Here is a 22,810-nt window from a genome sequence, read left to right on the forward strand (position 1 = left end):
AAATAGACATGACCCCTAACGTCAGCCCGTCGGACCAAATAGACATGACCCCTAACGTCAGCCTGTCGGACCAAATAGACATGACCCCTAACGTCAGCCTGTCGGACCAAATCAGCCTCTAACACAGTGAAAAGCACTTGGCTGAAGGAACTACGAACAGTATCAAAAGAGTTCATGTTTGCCACAAGCTACGGAGAAGCCGAACCAACCAGAGTCGAGCATCTCATCTTTAAAGGAAAGAGGATGACAATACAGAAGCAGCCATACAGAAACATCTCAGACACACATCCTTTATATCCGCGACAGCAAAATGAATGGTGGTCGTTTTTTTGTTTTTTTTTTACGGTTATTTTTTTCTCCCCATGATGAAAACAGCTTTTAGAGGGTATACCGTAAGATCTATTCCCACACAGAGACCAGACATGCACATATACATTGTATAAATACATTAAAACACGCACGGCGTTGCTTTGTTGGCTCTGGAAGAGACAGGATATGAAAGAGATGCCTCAGGGTGTCCCCTCCATCTTTACACCGTGACAGACCAACTGCCTCAGGGTGTCCCCTCCATCTTTACACCGTGACAGACCAACTGCCTCAGGGTGTCCCCTCCATCTTTACACCGTGACAGACCAACTGCCTCAGGGTGTCCCCTCCATCTTTACACCGTGACAGACCAACTGCCTCAGGGTGTCCCCTCCATCTTTACACCGTGACAGACCAACTGCCTCAGGGTGTCCCCTCCATCTTTAAATCAAATCAAATCAAATTTATTTATATAGCCCTTCGTACATCAGCTGATATCTCAAAGTGCTGTACAGAAACCCAGCCTAAAACCCCAAACAGCAAGCAATGCAGGTGTAGAAGCACGGTGGCTAGGAAAAACTCCCTAGAAAAGCCAAAACCTAGGAAGAAACCTAGAGAGGAACCAGGCTATGTGGGGTGGCCAGTCCTCTTCTGGCTGTGCCGGGTAGAGATTATAACAGAACATGGCCAAGATGTTCAAATGTTCATAAATGACCAGCATGGTCGAATAATAATAAGGCAGAACAGTTGAAACTGGAGCAGCAGCACGGCCAGGTGGACTGGGGACAGCAAGGAGTCATCATGTCAAGTAGTCCTGGGGCATGGTCCTAGGGCCGCGGTTCAGTTGAAACTGGAGCAGCAGCACGGCCAGGTGGACTGGGGACAGCAAGGAGTCATCATGTCAGGTAGTCCTGGGGCATGGTCCTAGGGCTCAGGTCCTCCGAGAGAGAGAAGGAGAGAATTAGAGAACGCACACTTAGATTCACACAGGACACCGAATTGGACAGGAGAAGTACTCCAGATATAACAAACTGACCCCAGCCCCCGACACATAAACTACTGCAGCATAAATACTGAAGGCTGAGACAGGAGGGGTCAGGAGACACTGTGGCCCCACCCGAGGACACCCCGGACAGGGCCAAACAGGAAGGATATAACCCCACCCACTATGCCAAAGCACAGCCCCCACACCACTGGAGGGATATCTTCAACCACCAACTTACCATCCTGAGACAAAGCTGAGTATAGCCCGCAAAGATCTCCGCCACGGCACAACCCAAGGGGGCGCCAACCCAGACAGGATGACCACATCAGTGAATCAACCCACTCAGGTGACGCACCCCCTCAGGGACGGCATGAGAGAGCCCCAGCAAGCCAGTGACTCAGCCCCTGTAACAGGGTTAGAGGCAGAGAATCCCAGTGGAAAGAGGGGAACCGGCCAGGCAGAGACAGCAAGGGTGGTTCGTTGCTCCAGAGCCTTTCCGTTCACCTTCCCACTCCTGGGCCAGACTACACTCAATCATATGACCCACTGAAGAGATGAGTCTTCAGTAAAGACTTAAAGGTTGAGACCGAGTTTGCGTCTCTGACATGGGTAGGCAGACCGTTCCATAAAAATGGAGCTCTATAGGAGAAAGCCCTGCCTCCAGCTGTTTGCTTAGAAATTCTAGGGACAATTAGGAGGCCTGCGTCTTGTGACCGTAGCGTACGTGTAGGTATGTACGGCAGGACCAAATCAGAGAGATAGGTAGGAGCAAGCCCATGCAATGCTTTGTAGGTTAGCAGTAAAACCTTGAAATCAGCCCTTGCTTTGACAGGAAGCCAGTGTAGGGAGGCTAGCACTGGAGTAATATGTTTCTATCTTTACACCGTGACAGACCAACTGCCTCAGGGTGTCCCCTCCATCTTTACACCGTGACAGACCAACTGCCTCAGGGTGTCCCCTCCATCTTTACACCGTGACAGACCAACTGCCTCAGGGTGTCCCCTCCATCTTTACACCGTGACAGACCAACTGCCTCCGGGTGTCCCCTCCATCTTTACACCGTGACAGACCAACTGCCTCCGGGTGTCCCCTCCATCTTTACACCGTGACAGACCAACTGCCTCAGGGTGTCCCCTCCATCTTTACACCGTGACAGACCAACTGCCTCAGGGTGTCCCCTCCATCTTTACACCGTGACAGACCAACTGCCTCAGGGTGTCCCCTCCATCTTTACACCGTGACAGACCAACTGCCTCAGGGTGTCCCCTCCATCTTTACACCGTGACAGACCAACTGCCTCAGGGTGTCTCCTCCATCTTTACACCGTGACAGACCAACTGCCTCAGGGTGTCCCCTCCATCTTTTCACCGTGACAGACCAACTGCCTCAGGGTGTCCCCTCCATCTTTACACCGTGACAGACCAACTGCCTCAGGGTGTCTCCTCCATCTTTACACCGTGACAGACCAACTGCCTCAGGGTGTCCCCTCCATCTTTACACCGTGACAGACCAACTGCCTCAGGGTGTCCCCTCCATCTTTACACCGTGACAGACCAACTGCCTCAGGGTGTCCCCTCCATCTTTACACGACAAGAATCAAGAGGGTTTCTGTGATGTTCTATTGTGATGTTCTATTGTGATGTTCTATTGTGATGTTCTATTGTGATGTTCTATTGTGATGTTCTATTGTGATGTTCTATTGTGATGTTCTATTGTGATGTTCTATTGTGATGTTCTATTGTGATGTTCTATTGTGATGTTCTATTGTGATGTCACCGAGGAACATAAACAATTATTCAAAATTCAGCAGATTATTTTGGAAAAAGATGTGGGTTATAAAAAAATAAAATAATTTAAAGCTACAAAAATCACCACATATTGAGCTGGTGGATTCAAGGCATTACAGAGTAAAAACAACAAAAACATGTATGTGAGATAGAAGAATACCGTAGCTGGCAACTCACACAATTTGTCATCAGGATCTTCCTCAAATTGGGGGAGGGGGGGATTCTCACACCAGATCAGAAGTTGTATGCGTTCGGAACCTCAAGAAAATTCTAGCAGTAAGACAAATCCTCCCTATAAAACTGAGCAATCGGGGGGTCAGGGTCACTCCGACAGAGCTCCAGAGTTCCTCTGTGGAGATGGGAGAACGTTCCAGAAGGACAGCCATCTCTGCAGCACTCCACCAATCAGGCCTTTATGGTAGAGTGGCCAGACAGAAGACACTCGTCAGTAAAAGGCACACGACAGCCCGCTTGGAGTTTGTCAAAAGGCACCTAAAGACTCTCAGACCATGAGAAACAAGATTCTCTGGTCTGATGAAACCAAGATTGAACTATTTGGCCTGAATGCCAAGTGCCTTGTCTGGAGGAAACCTGGCACTATCCCTACGGTGAAGCATGGTGGGGGCAGCATCATGTCTGGAGGAAACATGGCACCATCCCTACGGTGAAGCATGGTGGGGGCAGCATCATGCTGTGGGGATGTTTTTCCAGTGGCAGGGACTGGGAGACTAGTCAGGATGGAGGGAAAGATGAACAGAGCAAAGAACAGAGAGACCCTTGACAAAAACCTGCTCCAGAGCGCTCAGGACCTCAGGCTGGGGCAAGATTCACCTTCCAACAGGTCAATGACCCTAAGCATACAGCCAAGACAATGCAGGAGTGGCTTCAGGACAAGTCTCTGAATGTCCTTGAGTGGTCCAGCCAGAGCCCGGACTTGAACCCGATCGAACACCTCTGGAGAGACCTGCAGCTACGTTCCCCATTCAACCTGACAGAGCTCATAGCTCTAAGCTAGATAGATATGGACCTTCCCATAGCTCTAGATAGCTCTGGACCTTCCCATAGCTCGAGATAGATATGGACCTTCTCATAGCTCTAGATAGCTCTGGACCTCCCCATAGCTCGAGATAGATATGGACCTTCTCATAGCTCTAGATAGCTCTGGACCTCCCCATAGCTCGAGATAGATATGGACCTTCTCATAGCTCTAGATAGCTCTGGACCTTCTCATAGCTCGAGATAGATATGGACCTTCTCATAGCTCGAGATAGATATGGACCTTCTCATAGCTCTAAGCTAGATAGATATGGACCTTCTCATAGCTCTAGATAGCTCTGGACCTTCCCATGGCTCTAGATAGATCTGGACCTTCTCATAGCTCAAACCTAGATTTATCTGGACCTTCCCATGGCTCTAGATAGATCTGGACCTTCTCATAGCTCTAACCTAGATAGATCTGGACCTTCTCATAGCTCTAACCTAGATAGATCTGGACCTTCTCATAGCTCTAACCTAGATAGATCTGGACCTTCTCATAGCTCTAGATAGATATGTACCTTCTCATAGCTCTAACCTAGATAGATCTGGACCTTCTCATAGCTCTAGATGTAAGATCTTCTCGAGAATCGAGACTATGTTTAAACATCTACTGATATTACAGGTAACATGGAACTTATAAAAACATTACTGGCCATTCTATCTGATCATAATCCCATTCTTTGTCAAATTGTAACTCTTCCCATTGAAAAAGCAATGAGATGGATGTTTAATCATATTTTACTACACAACTCTGACATCATCTCTCAGTTTAGATCCAAAATATATATTTTAAATAAAATCAGCACTCAGTGGAGGAGTCAACTAGGGGGCATGGTTAGCTGTAGAAGGTTTCATAAGAGGAAACACACTTTGTACAGAAATTAAGACTTCAGATCAGTGAATTGGAAAATCATTGTAAAAGGCTGGAAGACTCTCTTTAAAAAACAATATTCAACAGTGAAAAAAAAAAAATTCAACAGTGAAAGAAATTGAGCTGAAAACCAAGTAGACTGGAACTTAATGACCCGTTGCGACGTAGAGGATAATTCATTATGCAAGAGGGTGCGACAACAAAATATATATATATATTTAGAAGGGTGAGACAGTAGGCAGAGCCACTTCCTGGTGGCTGCAGCTTAAACATCGCTGAAACAAGATCAGCTGATCTTGATCAGATCTCCTACCACTGATCTCTGATCCTACAGAAATAAACACAACTATTATTCAGACTGAATTTCAGGTCCTCACACAGCTTTGATACTTCTGCTTGTTCGGCAGTTACTGGAGAACCTTACGTTGCCCAAACTCTCTCAACAAGACCCCATTGTATTGGAGGAACCGGTCACTTAATCTGAAATGAAAACTGCTCTTTTAAATATAAAAGAAAGACAAAGCGCCTGGTATTGATGGAAAAATCTCCTGAACTCACAACAAAAGCATCGTAGTTAAAATATCACCCGTCATTCCAAATGAATTTCCTGAAGACCTGGTTAAACCCAAAGGCTTCTGGTTCCTGCAGCTTCTCCAGCTTCATTTCAAGATGCATTTTGTTTTTGTTGAGTGAATCCCAAAAATAATACATTGTTGTTTGTACCTATTATAGAATAGTCAGTAAATGTGTGGAAAGCGACAGAGAAGCAGATGAGATCTAATCTTAAAAGGGCTCTCCAATATGGCGTAAAATAATTCTCAGCGTGTAAAGAAACCATTTATATCAGATTTCTGATCTGAGGAAGGTATTTATACTTTCATGAGAACGGACTCTTCAGTTTCCAGGAAATCCGACATTTTTTAAATGTTTTATTTATTTAACCTTTATTTTAACTAGGCAAGTCAGTCGAGAACAAATTCTTATTTACAATGACGGCCTCGTGATGATGAATTGTGATGACTGATTGGTCAGAACGCCAACGGAGAACGTGGTTGGCAGGAACCATTACTTGTAAAATAAATGTAAAAAAATTTTTTTTAAGATTGATTCCGCCTCATCATTGCAACAATGGCTGCTCACATTTAAAGAAATTGTCCTTAGGGAGATCTCCACGGCCACGATCCACAGGGCCAAGGTGTCCACTCAGGTTGGCCTTAGGGAGATCTCCACGGCCACGATCCACAGGGCCAAGGTGTCCACTCAGGTTGGCCTTAGGGAGATCTCCACAGCCACGATCCACAGGGCCAAGATGTCCACTCAGGTTGTCCTTATGGAGATCTCCACAGCCACAGGGCCAAGGTGTCCACTCAGGTTGTCCTTATGGAGATCTGCACAGCCACGATCCACAGGGCCAAGATGTCCACTCTGGTTGTCCTTATGGAGATCTCCACGATCCACAGGGCCAAGATGTCCACTCAGGTTGTCCTTATGGAGATCTGCACGATCCACAGGGCCAAGATGTCCACTCAGGTTGTCCTTATGGAGATCTGCACGATCCACAGGGCCAAGATGTCCACTCTGGTTGTCCTTATGGAGATCTCCACAGCCACAGGGCCAAGGTGTCCACTCTGGACACATGGAAAGCAGCAGTGGACATTTCTGAACTCAACGGGCCGTTACATCCAAGAATGTGGATCATTAATGTATCATTATATCTGAGGCTATATGAAATATTGTTCAGTAGGATTTCCTACGTAATATTTATTTATTTATATATTTATTTATTTATATATATATTTATAACTCCAGATTGATTTGACATGCTGTCAGATCGCCGGTGGGGTGGTGGGGGGGGGGGGGGGGGTAAATGTATTCATAAAATATAATGTATGAAACGAAATAATACAAATTTGACCTAAAAAAAAATAAATTAAAAATAAAAGAGATGAGGTTTCTAATGTTTAAAACAAAAAAACACATGTAGAAGTCATGTGGTATAATGTGGATCAATTCAGTTTGTCGAATCTTTTAAACAGCGGATGTTGATAATGTAGATGTCTGTCAGAGATGATAGTCCCTGTGTTCTCTACCAGCAGACCGTTTCAGCTCGGACATCGAACAACCACCTAGCGTTTGAACAACACGATGTAACTGACCCCTCCAAAAAAACACCTTTCAAGGTTCATTCGATGAACTTCTACATTTGGGCTTTGAATTTAATTTTATTAAAAACCTATTCCCAAATGCCAACGTGACCTGGTGCAATAGACATTCTTACCCGCTAATTCCAAAATCTACCCACATCTATCAGTCTGTCTGTGTGATTTCCTGACGACAGCTGGTCCGTTTTCCTCTTGTCAAACATGAAGCTAAACCCTCCTTCCCTCTAATCAAAACATTCTACCATCATCAAGTCAAAGTAGTAGAGCAGGAAAACACGTTGTTCTCATAATATAACATGGTAATTGATTCTGTCTCCCGTTACTACGCCAATAGAAATCTCATTGACTCCTATAAAAAGCATGACCTTTCATTGGCTGAGGCCCCCGTCTGGTCTAAGACTCCTATAAAAGCATGACCTTTCATTGGCTGAGGCCCCCGTCTGGTCTAAGACTCCTATAAAAGCATGACCTTTCATTGGCTGAGGCCCAGTCTGGTCTGAGACTCCTATAAAAGCATGAATTTTCATTGGCTGAGGCCCAGTCTGGTCTGAGAATCCGAAAGTTCAAATCCCTGAGCTGACAAGGAACAAATCTGTCGTTCTGCCCCTGAACAGGCAGTTAACCCACTGTTCCCAGGCCGTCATTGAAAATAAGAATTTGTTCTTAACTGACTTGCCTAGTTAAATAAAGGTAAAATAAAAAACTAGCATAGACGTCCAGTCATTGAGCGAACGCTAGTTAATAATGGATCGCGAAAATAACTTCAACTTCATTTCAAACTGCACGCAAAGACAACAAAAAATGATTAATCTGACTCTGGGTAGTTAGAAAAAGGGCTTAATTGCCAAAATCTCACACTATCCCTTTAAGATCAGTGACAACTTATATTTGTAACAAACAGTCTGGGCCATGAGCCAACGGCCACCTCATCATCTCTCTACAGCCCAGTGGTGCTCATCAGTTATATTTTATATGGTGTCAACATAATGAGATTAGAGAGTAGAATGTCTTTTTTTTTTAAAGAAGCCCTTCTTCCTTTTTTAAGTTACCAGAAGCCCTTCTTCCTTTTTTAAGTTACCAGAAGCCCTTCTTCCTTTTTTAAGTTACCAGAAGCCCTTCTTCCTTTTTTAAGTTACCAGAAGCCCTTCTTCCTTTTTTAAGTTACCAGAAGCCCTTCTTCCTTTTTTAAGTTACCAGAAGCCCTTCTTCCTTTTTTAAGTTACCAGAAGCCCTTCTCAGTCATTCCATAAAACTAAAAAAATCCTGTAAATTTGCTGCCACTGTTGAAAAACAATAATCCTAGCTGTCTCGCTCTCCCTCTTTCCACCCCTCTCTCACTCTATCCTGCCTCCGCCCTCCCTACGCCTCCGCTCGCCCTTCGCCTCCGCCCTCCCTTTGCCTCCACCCTCCCTCCGCCTCCACCCTCCCTCCGCCTCCGTCCTTCCCTCCCGCTCCGCCTCCGCCCTTCGCTCCCGCTCCGCCCGCCCTCCGCCCCGCCTCCGCCCGCCCTCCGCCCGCCCTTCGCTCCGCCTCCGCCCTCCCTCCGCCTCCGCCCTCCCTCCGCCTCCGCCCTCCCTCCGCCTCCGCCTCCGCCTCTCCGCCCTCCTCCGCCTCCGCCCTCACTCCGCCTCCGCCCTCACTCCGCCTCCGCCCTTCCCTCCGCCTCCGTCCTTCCCTCCGCCTCCGCCCGCCCTTCGCTCCGCCTCCGCCCGCCCTCCGCCCGCCCTTCGCTCCGCCTCCGCCCGCCCTCCGCCCTTGCGCTCCGCCTCCACCCTTGCGCTCCGCCTCCACCCTTGCGCTCCGCCTCCACCCTTGCGCTCCGCCTCCACCCTTGCGCTCCGCCTCCACCCTTGCGCTCCGCCTCCACCCTTGCGCTCCGCCTCCACCCTTGCGCTCCGCCTCCACCCTTGCGCTCCGCCTCCACCCTTGCGCTCCGCCTCCACCCTTGCGCTCCGCCTCCACCCTTGCGCTCCGCCTCCACCCTTTGCTCTCTCTCCCCCTCCATCCTTCTCCCTTTCCTTGCCAGCACTGCATAGTTTGTGAGAGTCTGGGAGCAGAGAGAGAGACAGTCGAGTCAGACTCCCTTGTTGGCTGTTTCTCTCTTTCCTCTCTCCCTCTTTCTCTCTTGCCCACTCTCGCTTTCTCCCTCTCTTACTCCCTCTCTTTTCCTCTGCCAGCTCTGCTCAGTTAATCCATCTCCATTTATGAGAGAGACATAAAGGAGAAACTCTAAACTAACAAAACAGAACCGCTCCATTGAAAAAAAAAAATGAAAAAAAAAACCTAGTTGTTTTTTTTTGTGGTTAAAAGGCAACGTGAGGAGACGGCACACTTTGGGAACAAGGATGATAGGTCTCCATAGTGAAATGTCACCAGCAGGCTAATGCACAACAGATATAATCCAAGGTCTTTGGGTTTGGAGGGTCTTGAGAAGGTGCCCCCCTGGTGGCCTCCCAAACGTAACCCTATTGCCTATATAGTGCACTATATCTGACCAGAACCAATGGGGGGCCATTTGGGGTGCACAAATTCCCCTCATGACCTCATGCACCCTCCCCTCCCTCACCATCCTCACTATCCACATGCAACAGGTGTCACGTGTTAGGCTAAACTCGCCTGCAGACCCACTGAGCCTTGCAGTACACCTGGTCTGCAGATGACTAACAAAGAGAAACTACACAAAGAACTAAACAAGTTTAGTGACTGATGTAGAAGATGAGGAGGAGGGCAAACCATCCAAAGCACTGTGACTCAGTCAGCTACATAAGAGACCATTGTGACTCAGTCAGTGACTCAGTCAGCTATATAAGAGAGCATCGTGACTCAGACAGTGACTTAGTCAGCTATATAAGAGAGCATTGTGACTCAGTCAGCTATATAAGAGAGCATCGTGACTCAGTCAGTGACTAAGTCAGCTATATAAGAGAGCATCGTGACTCAGTCAGCTATATAAGAGAGCATTGTGACTCAGTCAGTGACTAAGTCAGCTATATAAGAGAGCATCGTGACTCAGACAGTGACTTAGTCAGCTATATAAGAGAGCATTGTGACTCAGTCAGCTATATAAGAGAGCATCGTGACTCAGTCAGTGACTAAGTCAGCTATATAAGAGAGCATCGTGACTCAGTCAGCTATATAAGAGAGCATTGTGACTCAGTCAGTGACTAAGTCAGCTATATAAGAGAGCATCGTGACTCAGTCAGTGACTAAGGCAGCTATATAAGAGAGCATCGTGACTCAGTCAGCTATATAAGAGAGCATCGTGACTCAGTCAGCTATATAAGAGAGCATTGTGACTCAGTCAGTGACTAAGTCAGCTATATAAGAGAGCATCGTGACTCAGTCAGTGACTAAGTCAGCTATATAAGAGAGCATCGTGACTCAGTCAGCTATATAAGAGAGAATCGTGACTCAGTCCGTGACTCAGTCAGCTATATAAGAGAGCATCGTGACTCAGTCTGTGACTAAGTCAGCTATATAAGAGAGCATCGTGACTCAGTCAGCTATATAAGAGAGCATCGTGACTCAGTCAGTGACTAAGTCAGCTATATAAGAGAGCATCGTGACTCAGTCAGCTATATAAGAGAGCATCGTGACTCAGTCAGTGACTAAGTCAGCTATATAAGAGAGCATCGTGACTCAGTCAGCTATATAAGAGAGCATCGTGACTCAGTCAGTGACTAAGTCAGCTATATAAGAGAGCATCGTGACTCAGTCAGTGACTAAGTCAGCTATATAAGAGAGCATCGTGACTCAGTCAGTGACTAAGTCAGCTATATAAGAGAGCATCGTGACTCAGTCAGCTATATAAGAGAGCATCGTGACTCAGTCAGTGACTAAGTCAGCTATATAAGAGAGCATCGTGACTCAGTCAGTGACTAAGTCAGCTATATAAGAGAGCATCGTGACTCAGTCAGCTATATAAGAGAGCATCGTGACTCAGTCAATGACTAAGTCAGCTATATAAGAGAGCATTGTGACTCAGTCAGTGACTAAGTCAGCTATATAAGAGAGCATCGTGACTCAGTCAGCTATATAAGAGAGCATCGTGACTCAGTCAGTGACTAAGTCAGCTATATAAGAGAGCATCGTGACTCAGTCAATGACTTAGTCAGCTCCATAAGAGACCAAATGGAACACCCCTCCCTATAGCCCTCAAAACCAGCTCTGGACGTTGAAGTCAGACGCACAGTGTTTCCCCATTCTTCCCCTCTAAATCTGGGACGGACGTAGACCTGGGACGCCAGGTGGGTGTAATTCATAATCAGGGAACACAGATAGCAGACTACGGACCTCGTCGGGTCAGAGGTGAAAACCCACCCCTTCAGACCAAGTCCCTGGTTAAAAGCATGCAGAAATTGCTCCTCCATTTCCTGGTTGCTAAAATTGTAATAATTTGCCTAACTTCAGTCTGTGACAAAACAAGCATGTCTAGTATAGAGAATCATTGTACCATGTAAACCTCTGAAATATATTTAGCATAAAAATACATTGTTTCAGCTGTTTGTTGCTGGTGTAAAAAATGAAACATAATAACAGAAAGCATAGAAATAGAGCACATAGAATAGATCAACCGCTTCTCAGACTTGCTTTTAATGAGCATGACAGATCTATAACACATATTTCTATGTGAATTTGCTCTGGTCACAATTTTTTTATTTTTTATTTTTTTTTATTTTTTTTTACATATTGCAGCTTTAAAGCAGACAGGTCCAAACTAAATTCTTCCTCTTCTTCAAACGTTAAGACTACAAGGAGCTTCAGTCTCAAAACAGGCTCAGTCAAATCAAAATGACTGGAAACTGAGATACGGAGCGATGACAGAGCACATAAACACAAGGTATTGGGAGAAGGGTTGTTTTACCTGAAGTACTCACTGCTGTAGAGTAAGGGTTCAGGGTACTGGTGTTCTCAGCCCAGCATCCACATCCATGATGAGCAGCCTAAGGGGGGGGGGGGGATCAGGAGGGTGGGAGGGAGAGATGGAGAGAGAGAGAGGGAGGGATGAGAGAGGGAGGGATGGAGAGAGAGGGAGGGATGGAGAGAGAGGGGGAGGGATGAGAGAGAGGGAGGGATGGAGAGAGGGGGATGGAGAGAGATGGGGAGGGAGGGATGGAGAGAGAGAGGGATGGAGGGAGGGATGGAGAGAGAGAGGGAGGGAGGGATGGAGAGAGGGATGAGAGGGAGGGATGGAGAGAGAGAGGGAGGGATGGAGAGAGAGAGAGGGAGAGGGAGGGATGGAGAGAGAGAGGGGGGAGGGATGGAGAGAGAGAGAGGGAGGGAGGAGGAGAGAGAGAGGGGGGAGGGATGGAGAGAGAGGGGGAGGGATGGAGAGAGAGGGGGAGGGATGGAGAGAGAGGGGGAGGGATGGAGAGAGAGAGGGGGAGGGATGGAGAGAGAGGGGGAGGGATGGAGAGGAGGGGGAGGGATGGAGAGAGAGGGGATGGAGAGAGAGAGGGATGGAGAGAGAGAGGGAGGGAGGGGAGAGAGGGAGGGAGGGAGAGAGGGAGGGAGGGAGAGGGAGGGATGGAGAGGGAGGGATGGAGAGGGAGGGATGGAGAGGGAGGGATGGAGAGGGGGGGATGGAGAGAGGGGGGAGGGATGAGAGAGAGAGAGAGAGAGAGGGGGAGGGATGAGAGAGAGAGGGAGGGAGAGAGAGAGGGGGAGGGATGGAGAGAGGGGGAGGGATGGAGAGAGGGGGAGGGATGGAGAGAGGGGGAGGGATGGAGAGAGAGAGGGAGGGATGGAGAGAGAGAGAGGGGAGGGAGGGATGCAGAGGGGAGGGATGGAGAGAGGGGGAGAGAGAGAGAGGGAGGGAGGGAGAGAGAGGGATGGAGAGGGAGGGATGGAGAGAGGGGGATGGAGAGAGAGGGAGGGATGGAGAGGGGGAGAGAGAGAGAGGGAGAGAGAGAGAGGGAGGGAGGGAGAGAGAGGGATGGAGAGGGAGGATTACTACTGCTCTGTTTCAGCAAGTAGATTAAATGTTTCATTTACAAAATGATGGAAATAAGTAGTGGATAAGTGGCAACAAATCACCCTGTTAAAGCCCTGTCCTGGGACCCAGAGGACATGGTTACTGTACCTGTCCCACCCTGCCTGGGACCCAGAGGACATGGTTACTGTCCCACCCTGCCTAGGACCCAGAGGACATGGTTACTGTCCCATCCTGCCTGGGACCCAGAGGACATGGTTACTGTACCTGTCCCACCCTGCCTGGGACCCAGAGGACATGGTTACTGTCCCACCCTGCCTGGGACCCAGAGGACATGGTTAATGTCCCACACTGCCTGGGACCCAGAGGACATGGTTACTGTCCCACCCTGCCTGGGACCCAGAGGACATGGTTACTGTCCCACCCTGCCTGGGACCCAGAGGACATGGTTACTATACCTGTACCACTCTGCCTGGGACCCAGAGGACATTGTTCCTGTCCCACCCTACCTGGGACCCAGAGGACATGGTTACTATACCTGTCCCACCCTGCCTGGGACCCAGAGGACATGGTTACTGTACCTGTCCCACTCTGCCTGGGACCCAGAAGACATGGTTACTGTACCTGTCCCACCCTGCCTGGGACCCAGAGGACATGGTTACTGTACCTGTCCCACCCTGCCTGGGTCCCAGAGGACATGGTTACTGTCCCACCCTGCCTGGGACCCAGAGGACATGGTTACTGTCCCACTCTGCCTGGGACCCAGAGGACATGGTTACTGTACCTGTCCCACCCTGCCTGGGACCCAGAGGACATGGTTACTGTACCTGTCCCACCCTGCCTGGGACCCAGAGGACATGGTTACTGTACCTGTCCCACCCTGCCTGGGACCCAGAGGAAATGGTTCGTGTACCTGTCCCACTCTGCCTGGGACCCAGAGGACATTGTACCTGTCCCACCCTACCTGGGACCCAGAGGACATGGTTACTGTCCCACCCTGCCTGGGACCCAGAGGACATGGTTACTGTACCTGTCCCACTCTGCCTGGGACCCAGAGGACATTGTTCCTGTCCCACCCTACCTGGGACCCAGAGGACATGGTTACTGTACCTGTCCCACCCTGCCTGGGACCCAGAGGACATGGTAACTGTACCTGTCCCACCCTGCCTGGGTCCCAGAGGACATGGTTACTGTCCCACTCTGCCTGGGACCCAGAGGACATGGTTACTGTCTCACCCTGCCTGGGACCCAGAGGAAATGGTTCCTGTACCTGTCCCACCCTGCCTGGGACCCAGAGGACATGGTTACTGTCCCATCCTACCTGGGACCCAGACAACAGGGTTACTGTCCCACCCTGCCTGGGACCAAGATGACATGGTTACTGTCCCTGTCCCACCCTGCCTGGGACCCAGAGGACATGGTTCCTGTACCTGTCCCACCCCGCCTGGCTCCCAGGGGACATGGTTCCTGTACCTGTCCCACCCTGCCTGGGACCCAGAGGACATGGTTACTGTCCCACCCTGCCTGGGTCCCAGAGGACATGGTTCCTGTACCTGTCCCACCCTGCCTGGGACCCAGAGGACATGGTTCCTGTACCTGTCCCACCCTGCCTGGGACCCAGAGGACATGGTTCCTGTACCTGTCCCACCCTGCCTGGGACCCAGAGGACATGATTACTGTCCCACCGTGCCTGGGACCCAGAGGACATGGTTACTGTCCCACCCTGCCTGGGACCCAGAGGACATGGTTACTGTCCCACCTTGCCTGGGACCCAGAGGACATGGTTACTGTCCCACCCTGCCTGGGACCCAGAGGACATGGTTCCTGTCCCTGTCCCACCCTGCCTGGGACCCAGAGGACATGGTTACTGTCCCACCCTGCCTGGGACCCAGAGGACATGGTTACTGTCCCTGTCCCACCCTGCCTGGGACCCAGAGGACATGGTTACTTTCCCTGTCCCACCTGCCTGGGACCCAGAGGACATGGTTCCTGTACCTGTCCCACCCTGCCTGGGACCCAGAGGACATGGTTACTGTCCCACCCTGCCTGGGACCCAGAGGACATGGTTCCTGTACCTGTCCCACCCTGCCTGGGACCCAGAGGACATGGTTCCTGTACCTGTCCCACCGTGCCTGGGACCCAGAGGACATGGTTACTGTACCTGTCCCACCCTGCCTGGGTCCCAGAGGACATGGTTCCTGTACCTGTCCCACCCTGCCTGGGACCCAGAGGACATGGTTCCTGTACCTGTCCCACCCTGCCTGGGACCCAGAGGACATGGTTACTGTACCTGTCCCACCCTGCCTGGGTCCCAGAGGACATGGTTACTGTACCTCTCCCACCCTGCCTGGGTCCCAGAGGACATGGTTACTGTCCCACCCTGCCTGGGATCCAGACAACATGGTTACTGTACCTGTCCCACCCTGCCTGGGTCCCAGAGGACATGGTTACTGTACCTGTCCCACCCTGCCTGGGACCCAGACAACATGGTCCCTGTCCCACCCTGCCTGGGACCCAGAGGACATGGTTCCTGTACCTGTCCCACCCTGCCTGGGTCCCAGAGGACATGGTTACTGTCCCACCCTGCCTGGGACCCAGAGGACATGGTTCCTGTACCTGTCCCACCCTGCCTGGGACCCAGAGGACATGGTTCCTGTACCTGTCCCACCCTGCCTGGGACCCAGACAACATGGTTACTGTCCCACCCTGCCTGGGACCCAGAGGACATGGTTCCTGTACCTGTCCCACCCTGCCTGGGACCCAGAGGACATGGTTCCTGTACCTGTCCCACCCTGCCTGGGACCCAGAGGACATGGTTACTGTCCCACCCTGCCTGGGACCCAGACAACATGGTTACTGTCCCACACTGCCTGGGACCCAGAGGACATGGTTCCTGTACCTGTCCCACCCTGCCTGGGACCCAGAGGACATGGTTCCTGTACCTGTCCCACCCTGCCTGGGACCCAGAGGACATGGTTACTGTCCCACCCTGCCTGGGACCCAGAGGACATGGTTACTGTACCTGTCCCACCCTGCCTGGGACCCAGAGGACATGGTTACTGTACCTGTCCCACCCTGCCTGGGTCCCAGAGGACATGGTTACTGTACCTCTCCCACCCTGCCTGGGTCCCAGAGGACATGGTTCCTGTACTTGTCCCACCCTGCCTGGGACCCAGAGGACATGGTTACTGTCCCTGTCCCACCCTGCCTGGGTCCCAGAGGACATGGTTCCAGTACCTGTCCCACTCTGCCTGGGACCCAGAGGACAAGGTCCCTGTCCCACCCTGCCTGGGACCCAGAGGACATTGTTCCTGTACCTGTCCCACCCTGCCTGGGTGTTTCATGGCTAAACCCCCACTGGACACTGCAGCCGCCACATTCCCTTCTCTGTCCACTACGATGGCTCCCACCGTGTCCAGCAACCCCGATCCATTCTCCTACAGGGAAAACAAGATCGGGTGACACAGAAAACATTCATTCATACACCGACTCCAAGAGGAAAACAAGGTCCATAAAAAGGTGAATCTTAACTCCCACCAGAGGTCAACTTTTAACATAAGTCTCCCCATTGAAATCTAGGGCTAAGTTCAAATTCGAACCAAGCAGATGTTAGGATTCACCTTCAAAATGATCAGAATAACAATCAAATTCAATCAATATAATTGAGTAGACATAAAGCAAAGTGGTTCTATCCAACAGTAGGTCTCTTAAGCATGGTGGAGAATACACATACAGTGGCCGACAATATCCCTCTCTCCATAAAACATGAAGTGTGAAGTGTATGGCCAAGGCAAACTCAATCGATCATGCTTAGCTCAAAGACTTCTAGACGTTCTAAACATAGGAATGAGCATATTTTTTGACATCTTTCCTTGACCACCAGACATGGGAACAGTCCATTGAAATGGACCCAGGTTCAACATTAATACGATCAGGAAATAATTTAGTCTTCTCTCCTCTCAAATTTTTCAACTGTTCATTCTCTGTTGTTCTTCTGAGCCGTTTGTTTTCCTTCACTGATTGGGGTTTTCTTTGGAAGGGGCTTGTTGGTGAATTGGAGCCGAGGGAAAGGCTGGTGGATGGCATGATGAATCACTATTCCAGACTCTCTCTCTCTCCCCGTGTCTGTCTCTCTGTGTGTGAGAACCTGTGTTTAATGATTCAGACTCAAGCCTTTGCAAAACAAACCCTGTACAGAAACACATTGTATTAAACCAACAGTCTCCAGGGACTCCTCCTGGCCAACAGTCTCCAGGGACTCCTCCTGGCCAACAGTCTCCAGGGACTCCTCCTGGCCAACAGTCTCCAGGGACTCCTCCTGGCCAACAGTCTCCAGGGACTCCTCCTGGCCAACAGTCTCCAGGGACTCCTCCTGGCCAACAGTCTCCAGGGACTCCTCCTGGCCAACAGTCTCCAGGGACTCCTCCTGGCCAACAGTCTCCGGGGACTCCTCCTGGCCAACAGTCTCCAGGGGACTCCTCCTGGCCAACAGTCTCCAGGGGACTCCTCCTGGCCAACAGTCTCCAGGGGACTCCTCCTGGCCAACAGTCTCCAGGGGACTCCTCCTGGCCAACAGTCTCCAGGGGACTCCTCCTGGCCAACAGTCTCCAGGGGACTCCTCCTGGCCAACAGTCTCCAGGGACTCCTCCTGGCCAACAGTCTCCAGGGACTCCTCCTGGCCAACAGTCTCCAGGGACTCCTCCTGGCCAACAGTCTCCAGGGACTCCTCACTAACAGCCAGATAGATTAGATTAGGGGAGGGTTTGGCCCAGCGTCGTCCGGGTTAGGGGAGGGTTTGGCCCAGCGTCGTCCGGGTTAGGGGAGGGTTTGGCCCAGCGTCGTCCGGGTTAGGGGAGGGTTTGGCCCAGCGTCGTCCGGGTTAGGGGAGTGTTTGGCCCAGCGTCGTCCGGGTTAGGGGAGGGTTTGGCCCAGCGTCGTCCGGGTTAGGGGAGGGTTTGGCCGGCAGGGATGTTCTTGTCCCATCGCGCTCTAGCAACTCTAGTGGCGGGCCAGGCGCAGTGCACGCTGACGCGGTCGCAAGGTGTACGGTGTTTTCTCCGGTGCGGCTGGCTTCCGGGTTAAGCAGGCATTGTGTCAAGAAGCAGTGCGGCTTGGCTGGGTTGTGTTTCGGAGGACTCACGGCTCCCGACCATCGCCTCTCCCGAGTCCGCACAGGAGTTGCAGAGATAGGACAAGACTGTAACTACCAATTGGATACCACTAAATTGGGGAGAAAAAGGGGTACAAATAATTAATTAAGTTCCCGCAGCAATATCTAGTGGAAAGCCTTCCCAGAACAGTGGAGGCTGTTATATCAGCAAAGGGTGGGACCAACTCCATTTTTAATGCCCATGATTTTGGAATGAGATGTTCGACGAGCAGGTGTCCACATCAGAGTATATGAGCAGAGCAAGGAGTGGAGCCCAATTTGACTGGAGGATGGAGCGACATTCCCAAAGGCTTGAGAGACGATCTTCTCGCCCGCTCCAGTAGCGCTAACTTCACAGGCTCAGGGCGTGCCCGGCCCAGCATGCATTGTAAGTCTACTTGTGTGCTGCGATAGCACAGATCCATGAGCAATGAGTGGGATCTGGTCCACATACACTACATGACCAAAAGTATGTCAAATCTAATCAAGTAAGATATTATTAGTTATGTGCAATTCAATTATCTAAAAGTTCCACTCTTCTCTGTCCGTAATCCGCATGGTTTTCACATGTGGAACAGGTGTTTGTGTCTCAGATATATTTTTTTATTTTTTAAATCAGAGAGAAATTAAAAAATGGGAACATTTTTATGGCTTGGCAAACAGAGACATAATAACATTGCTGTATGAAAATCAGAACCAGACCAGCTGAAAATCAACATGTTTTTATGAAATCAACACGGTTCTGAGTACAAACTCTACGCACTCACTCTCTCTCTTAAAAACACATTCTGACACAGCTCATATTCACAGCGCTAGATTCCTCAAATGGAAGCTGTTTTGAATTGGTGTGCTATAAAGTTCAACAAGTTCATTTATTTTTTTTAAAGGATATGATCGTAAAAACTCAAAAACAGTGTTTTAATAATTCTGCAACAACGACAGTCTGGTCCAGCCACCAACTGATTGTCATTGTCTCAATAATGGTTGCTCAACTAGGCCTCAATCCTGCCATGGGAAAGCAGAGCACCACGACATATGAATCATCCAGTAGGTTTAGGCTACAACATTACGGAGGAGGAGGAGAAGCCAGGGGAGGAGCCTAGGAAAGCAAATCAAAACCCTTTTCAAACCTCGTCCTCTATGACACCTCCACTAGCCAACAGACACGTTCACGAGCCAACAGACACGTCCTCTAGCCAACAGACACCTCCTCTAGCCAACAGACATCAACACACCTAATACAGTTCTCTCTGTTCAATGAATTCTCTTTTCTTTAAATAGTTCAGTATTAATGTTAACTTGGTAAACAATAACATAGACCTAGTATGTGGGGAAAACTACAAGAGAACTGCCTCAAGCCATGTCAGTTGTATAGGGTGTAGATTGCTAGCTACCATGTCAGTTGTATAGGGTGTAGATTGCTAGCTACCATGTCAGTTGTGTAGGGTGTAGATTGCTAGCTACCATGTCAGTTGTGTAGGGTGTAGATTGCTAGCTACCATGTCAGATGTGTAGGGTGTAGATTGCTAGCTACCACGTCAGTTGTGTAGGGTGTAGATTGCTAGCTACCACGTCAGTTGTGTAGGGTGTAGATTGCTAGCTACCACGTCAGTTGTGTAGGGTGTAGATTTCTCGCTACCATGTCAGTTGTGTAGGGTGTAGATTGCTAGCTACCATGTCAGTTGTGTAGTGTGTAGATTGCTAGCTACCATGTCAGTTGTGTAGGGTGTAGATTGCTAGCTACCACATCAGTTGTGTAGGGTGTAGATTGCTAGCTACCATGGATGTGTCCAAAATGGAACCCAATTCCATTCCATATACAGTAGCAGTCAAAGGTTTGGACCCACCTACCTCATTGTAATTCTCTCAACCAGCTTCACGAGGAATGCTTTTCCAAAAGTCTTGAAGTAGTTCCCACATATGCTGAGCACTTCTTGGCTGCTTTTCATTCACTCTTTTCCATCCCAAACCATTTCAATTGGGTTGAGGTTGGATAATTGTAGAGGCCAGGTCATCTGATGCAGCACTCCATCACTCTCCTCCTTGGTCATATAGCCCTTACACAGCCTGGAGGTGTTTTGGGTCATTGTCCTGTTGATAAACAAATGATAGTCCCACTAAGCTCAAACCAGATGGGATGGCGTATCACAGCAGAGTGCTGTGGAGGCCATGCTGGTTAAGTGTGCCTTGAATTCTAAATAAATCACTGACAGTGTCACCAGCCCCACACCATAACACCACCTCCTCCTCCATGCTTCACGGTGGGAACCACACATGCAGAGATCATCCGTTCAGCTACTTTGTGTCTCACAATGACACAGCGGTTGGAAACAACATTCTCAAATTTAGACTCATCAGACCAAAGGCCTTTATTCACCGGTCTAATGTCCATTGCTCGTGTTTCTTGACCTAAGCAAGTCTCTTCTTCTTATTGATGTCCTTTAGTAGTGGTTTCTTTGCAGCAATTCGACCATGAAGGCATGATTCACACAGTCTCCTCTGAACAGTTGATGTTGAGATGTGTCTGTTACTTGAACTCTGTGAAGCATTTATTTGGGCTGCAATTTCTGAGGCTGGTAACTCTAATGAACTTATCCTCTGCAGCAGAGGTAACTCTGGGTCTTCCTTTCCTGTGGTGGTCCTCATGAGAGCCAGTTTCAATGCGCTTGAGGGTTTTTGTGATTGCACTTGAAGAAACCTTCAAAGTTCTTGACATTTTCCGGATTGACTGACCTTCATGTCTTAAAGTAATGATGGACTGTCGTTTCTCTTTGCTTTTTTGAGCTGTTCTTGTCATAATATGTACTTGGTCTTTTACCAAATAGGGCTATCTTCTGTATACCACCCCTACCTTGTCACAACACAACTGATTGGCTCAAACGCATTAAGAAAAGTCCACAAATTATCAAGGCACACATGTTATTTGAAATGCATTCCAGGTGACTACCTCATGAAGCTGGTTGAGAGAATGCCAAGAATGTGCAAAGCTGTCATCAAGGCAAGAATAAAAAACGTAACATATCCGATTTGTTTAACACTTTTTTGGTTACTACGTGATTCCATATGTGTTATTTCATAGTTTTTGATGTCGTCACTATTACTCTACAATGTAGAAAATAGTAAAAAATAAAGGAAAACCCTTGAATGAGTAGGTGTGTCCAAACATTTGACTGGTATAATTAATTAATTAATTAAATAATATATATATATATATATTTATTTAAAAAATATATATATTCTGTGTGTGTAATTATATATATATATACACACACAGAATAAAAATATAAACGCAACATGGTCAAATAAAAGATGCGCACACAAAAACAATTATGTCTCTTACATTTTGTACAAAAACTTGGCTTACATCCTCGTTAGTGAACATTTCTCCTTTGCCAAGATAAACCATCCACCTGACAGATGTGGCATATCAAGAAGCTGATTAAACAGCATGATCATTACACAGGTGCACCTTCTGCTCGGGACAATAAAAGGCCACACTAAAATGTGCAGTTTTGTCACACAACACCATACCACAGATGTGTCAAGTTGAGGGAGCGTGCAATTGGCATACTGACTGCAGAAATATCCACCAGAGCTGTTGCCAGAGAATTTAACGTTCAATTCTCTACCAATTTGTAAAACAGTCGAGCCCAGGACCTCCACATCTGGCTTCTTCACGAGCGGGATCTTCTGATGAGGGTTGTCTATAATAAAGCCCTTTGGCGGGTAAAAACTCATTCTGATTGGCCGGGCCGGCTCCCAAGTGGGTGGGCCTATGCCCTTCCAGGCCCACCAATGGCTGCGCCCCTGCCCAGTCATGTGAAATCCACCAATTAGAGCCTAATTAAAGGGCCTTATTTAAATTGACGAATGAAGTGGAACTTCGGTAAGATATTCGAAATTGTTACATGTTGCGTTTCTCTTTTTTGTTCAGTTTAGCAGTAAGTGTCTGTGTGTGTGTGTGTGTGTGTGTGTGTGTGTGTGTGTGTGTGTTGTGTGTGTGTGTGTGTGTTTAGCAGTCTTATGGCTTGGGGGTAGAAGCTGTTCAGGGTCCTGTTGATTCCAGACTTGGTGTATTGGTACCGCTTGCCGTGCGGTAGCAGAGAAAAGTCTGACAATTTCAGAAGCCTTCCTCTGACACTGCCTGGTATAGAAGTCCTGGATGTCAGGAAGCTTGGCCCCAGTGATGTACTGGGCTGTACGCACTACCCTCTGTAGCGCCTTGCGGTCAGTTGCCATACCAGGCGGTGACGCAGTCAGTCAAGATGCTCTCGATGGTGCAGCTGTAGAACTTTGAGGATCTGAGGCCCAAATCTTTTCAGCCTGCTGAGGGGGAAGAGGCGGTGTTGTGCCCTATTCACGTTGGTGTGCTTAATTCCTTAGCGATGTGGAAACCGAGGAACTTTAAGCTGTTCACCTGCTCCACTACATGTGGATGGGGGCATGCCTAGCCCTCCATTTCCTGTAGTCCACGATCAACTCCTTCATCTTGCTCACGTTGAGGGAGAGGTTGTTGTCCTGGCACCACATTGCCAGTCCTCTGACCTCCTCCCTATAGGCTGTCTCATTGTTGAGGGAGA

The 22,810-nt window shown here is 49.1% G+C and overlaps 1 protein-coding gene across 2 annotated transcripts in view; it reads right to left on the reverse strand.

The window, feature by feature from the left end:
• The window catches only part of tasp1 (taspase, threonine aspartase, 1), a 97,324-nt gene that overhangs the window by 42,597 nt on the left and 31,917 nt on the right, over positions 1 to 22,810 (reverse strand). For both annotated transcript variants that reach the window (XM_064924483.1, XM_064924484.1), the window contains 2 exons: positions 16,399 to 16,518; positions 12,014 to 12,092 (listed from right to left, as the gene is read on the reverse strand). In XM_064924483.1, coding sequence (XP_064780555.1) covers positions 12,014 to 12,092; positions 16,399 to 16,518 — 199 coding nt within the window. The remainder of the gene's footprint in view (positions 1 to 12,013; positions 12,093 to 16,398; positions 16,519 to 22,810) is intronic.

The sequence above is a fragment of the Oncorhynchus masou genome, chromosome 18 (genome assembly GCF_036934945.1).
Source record: "Oncorhynchus masou masou isolate Uvic2021 chromosome 18, UVic_Omas_1.1, whole genome shotgun sequence".
Lineage (NCBI taxonomy): Eukaryota > Metazoa > Chordata > Actinopteri > Salmoniformes > Salmonidae > Oncorhynchus > Oncorhynchus masou.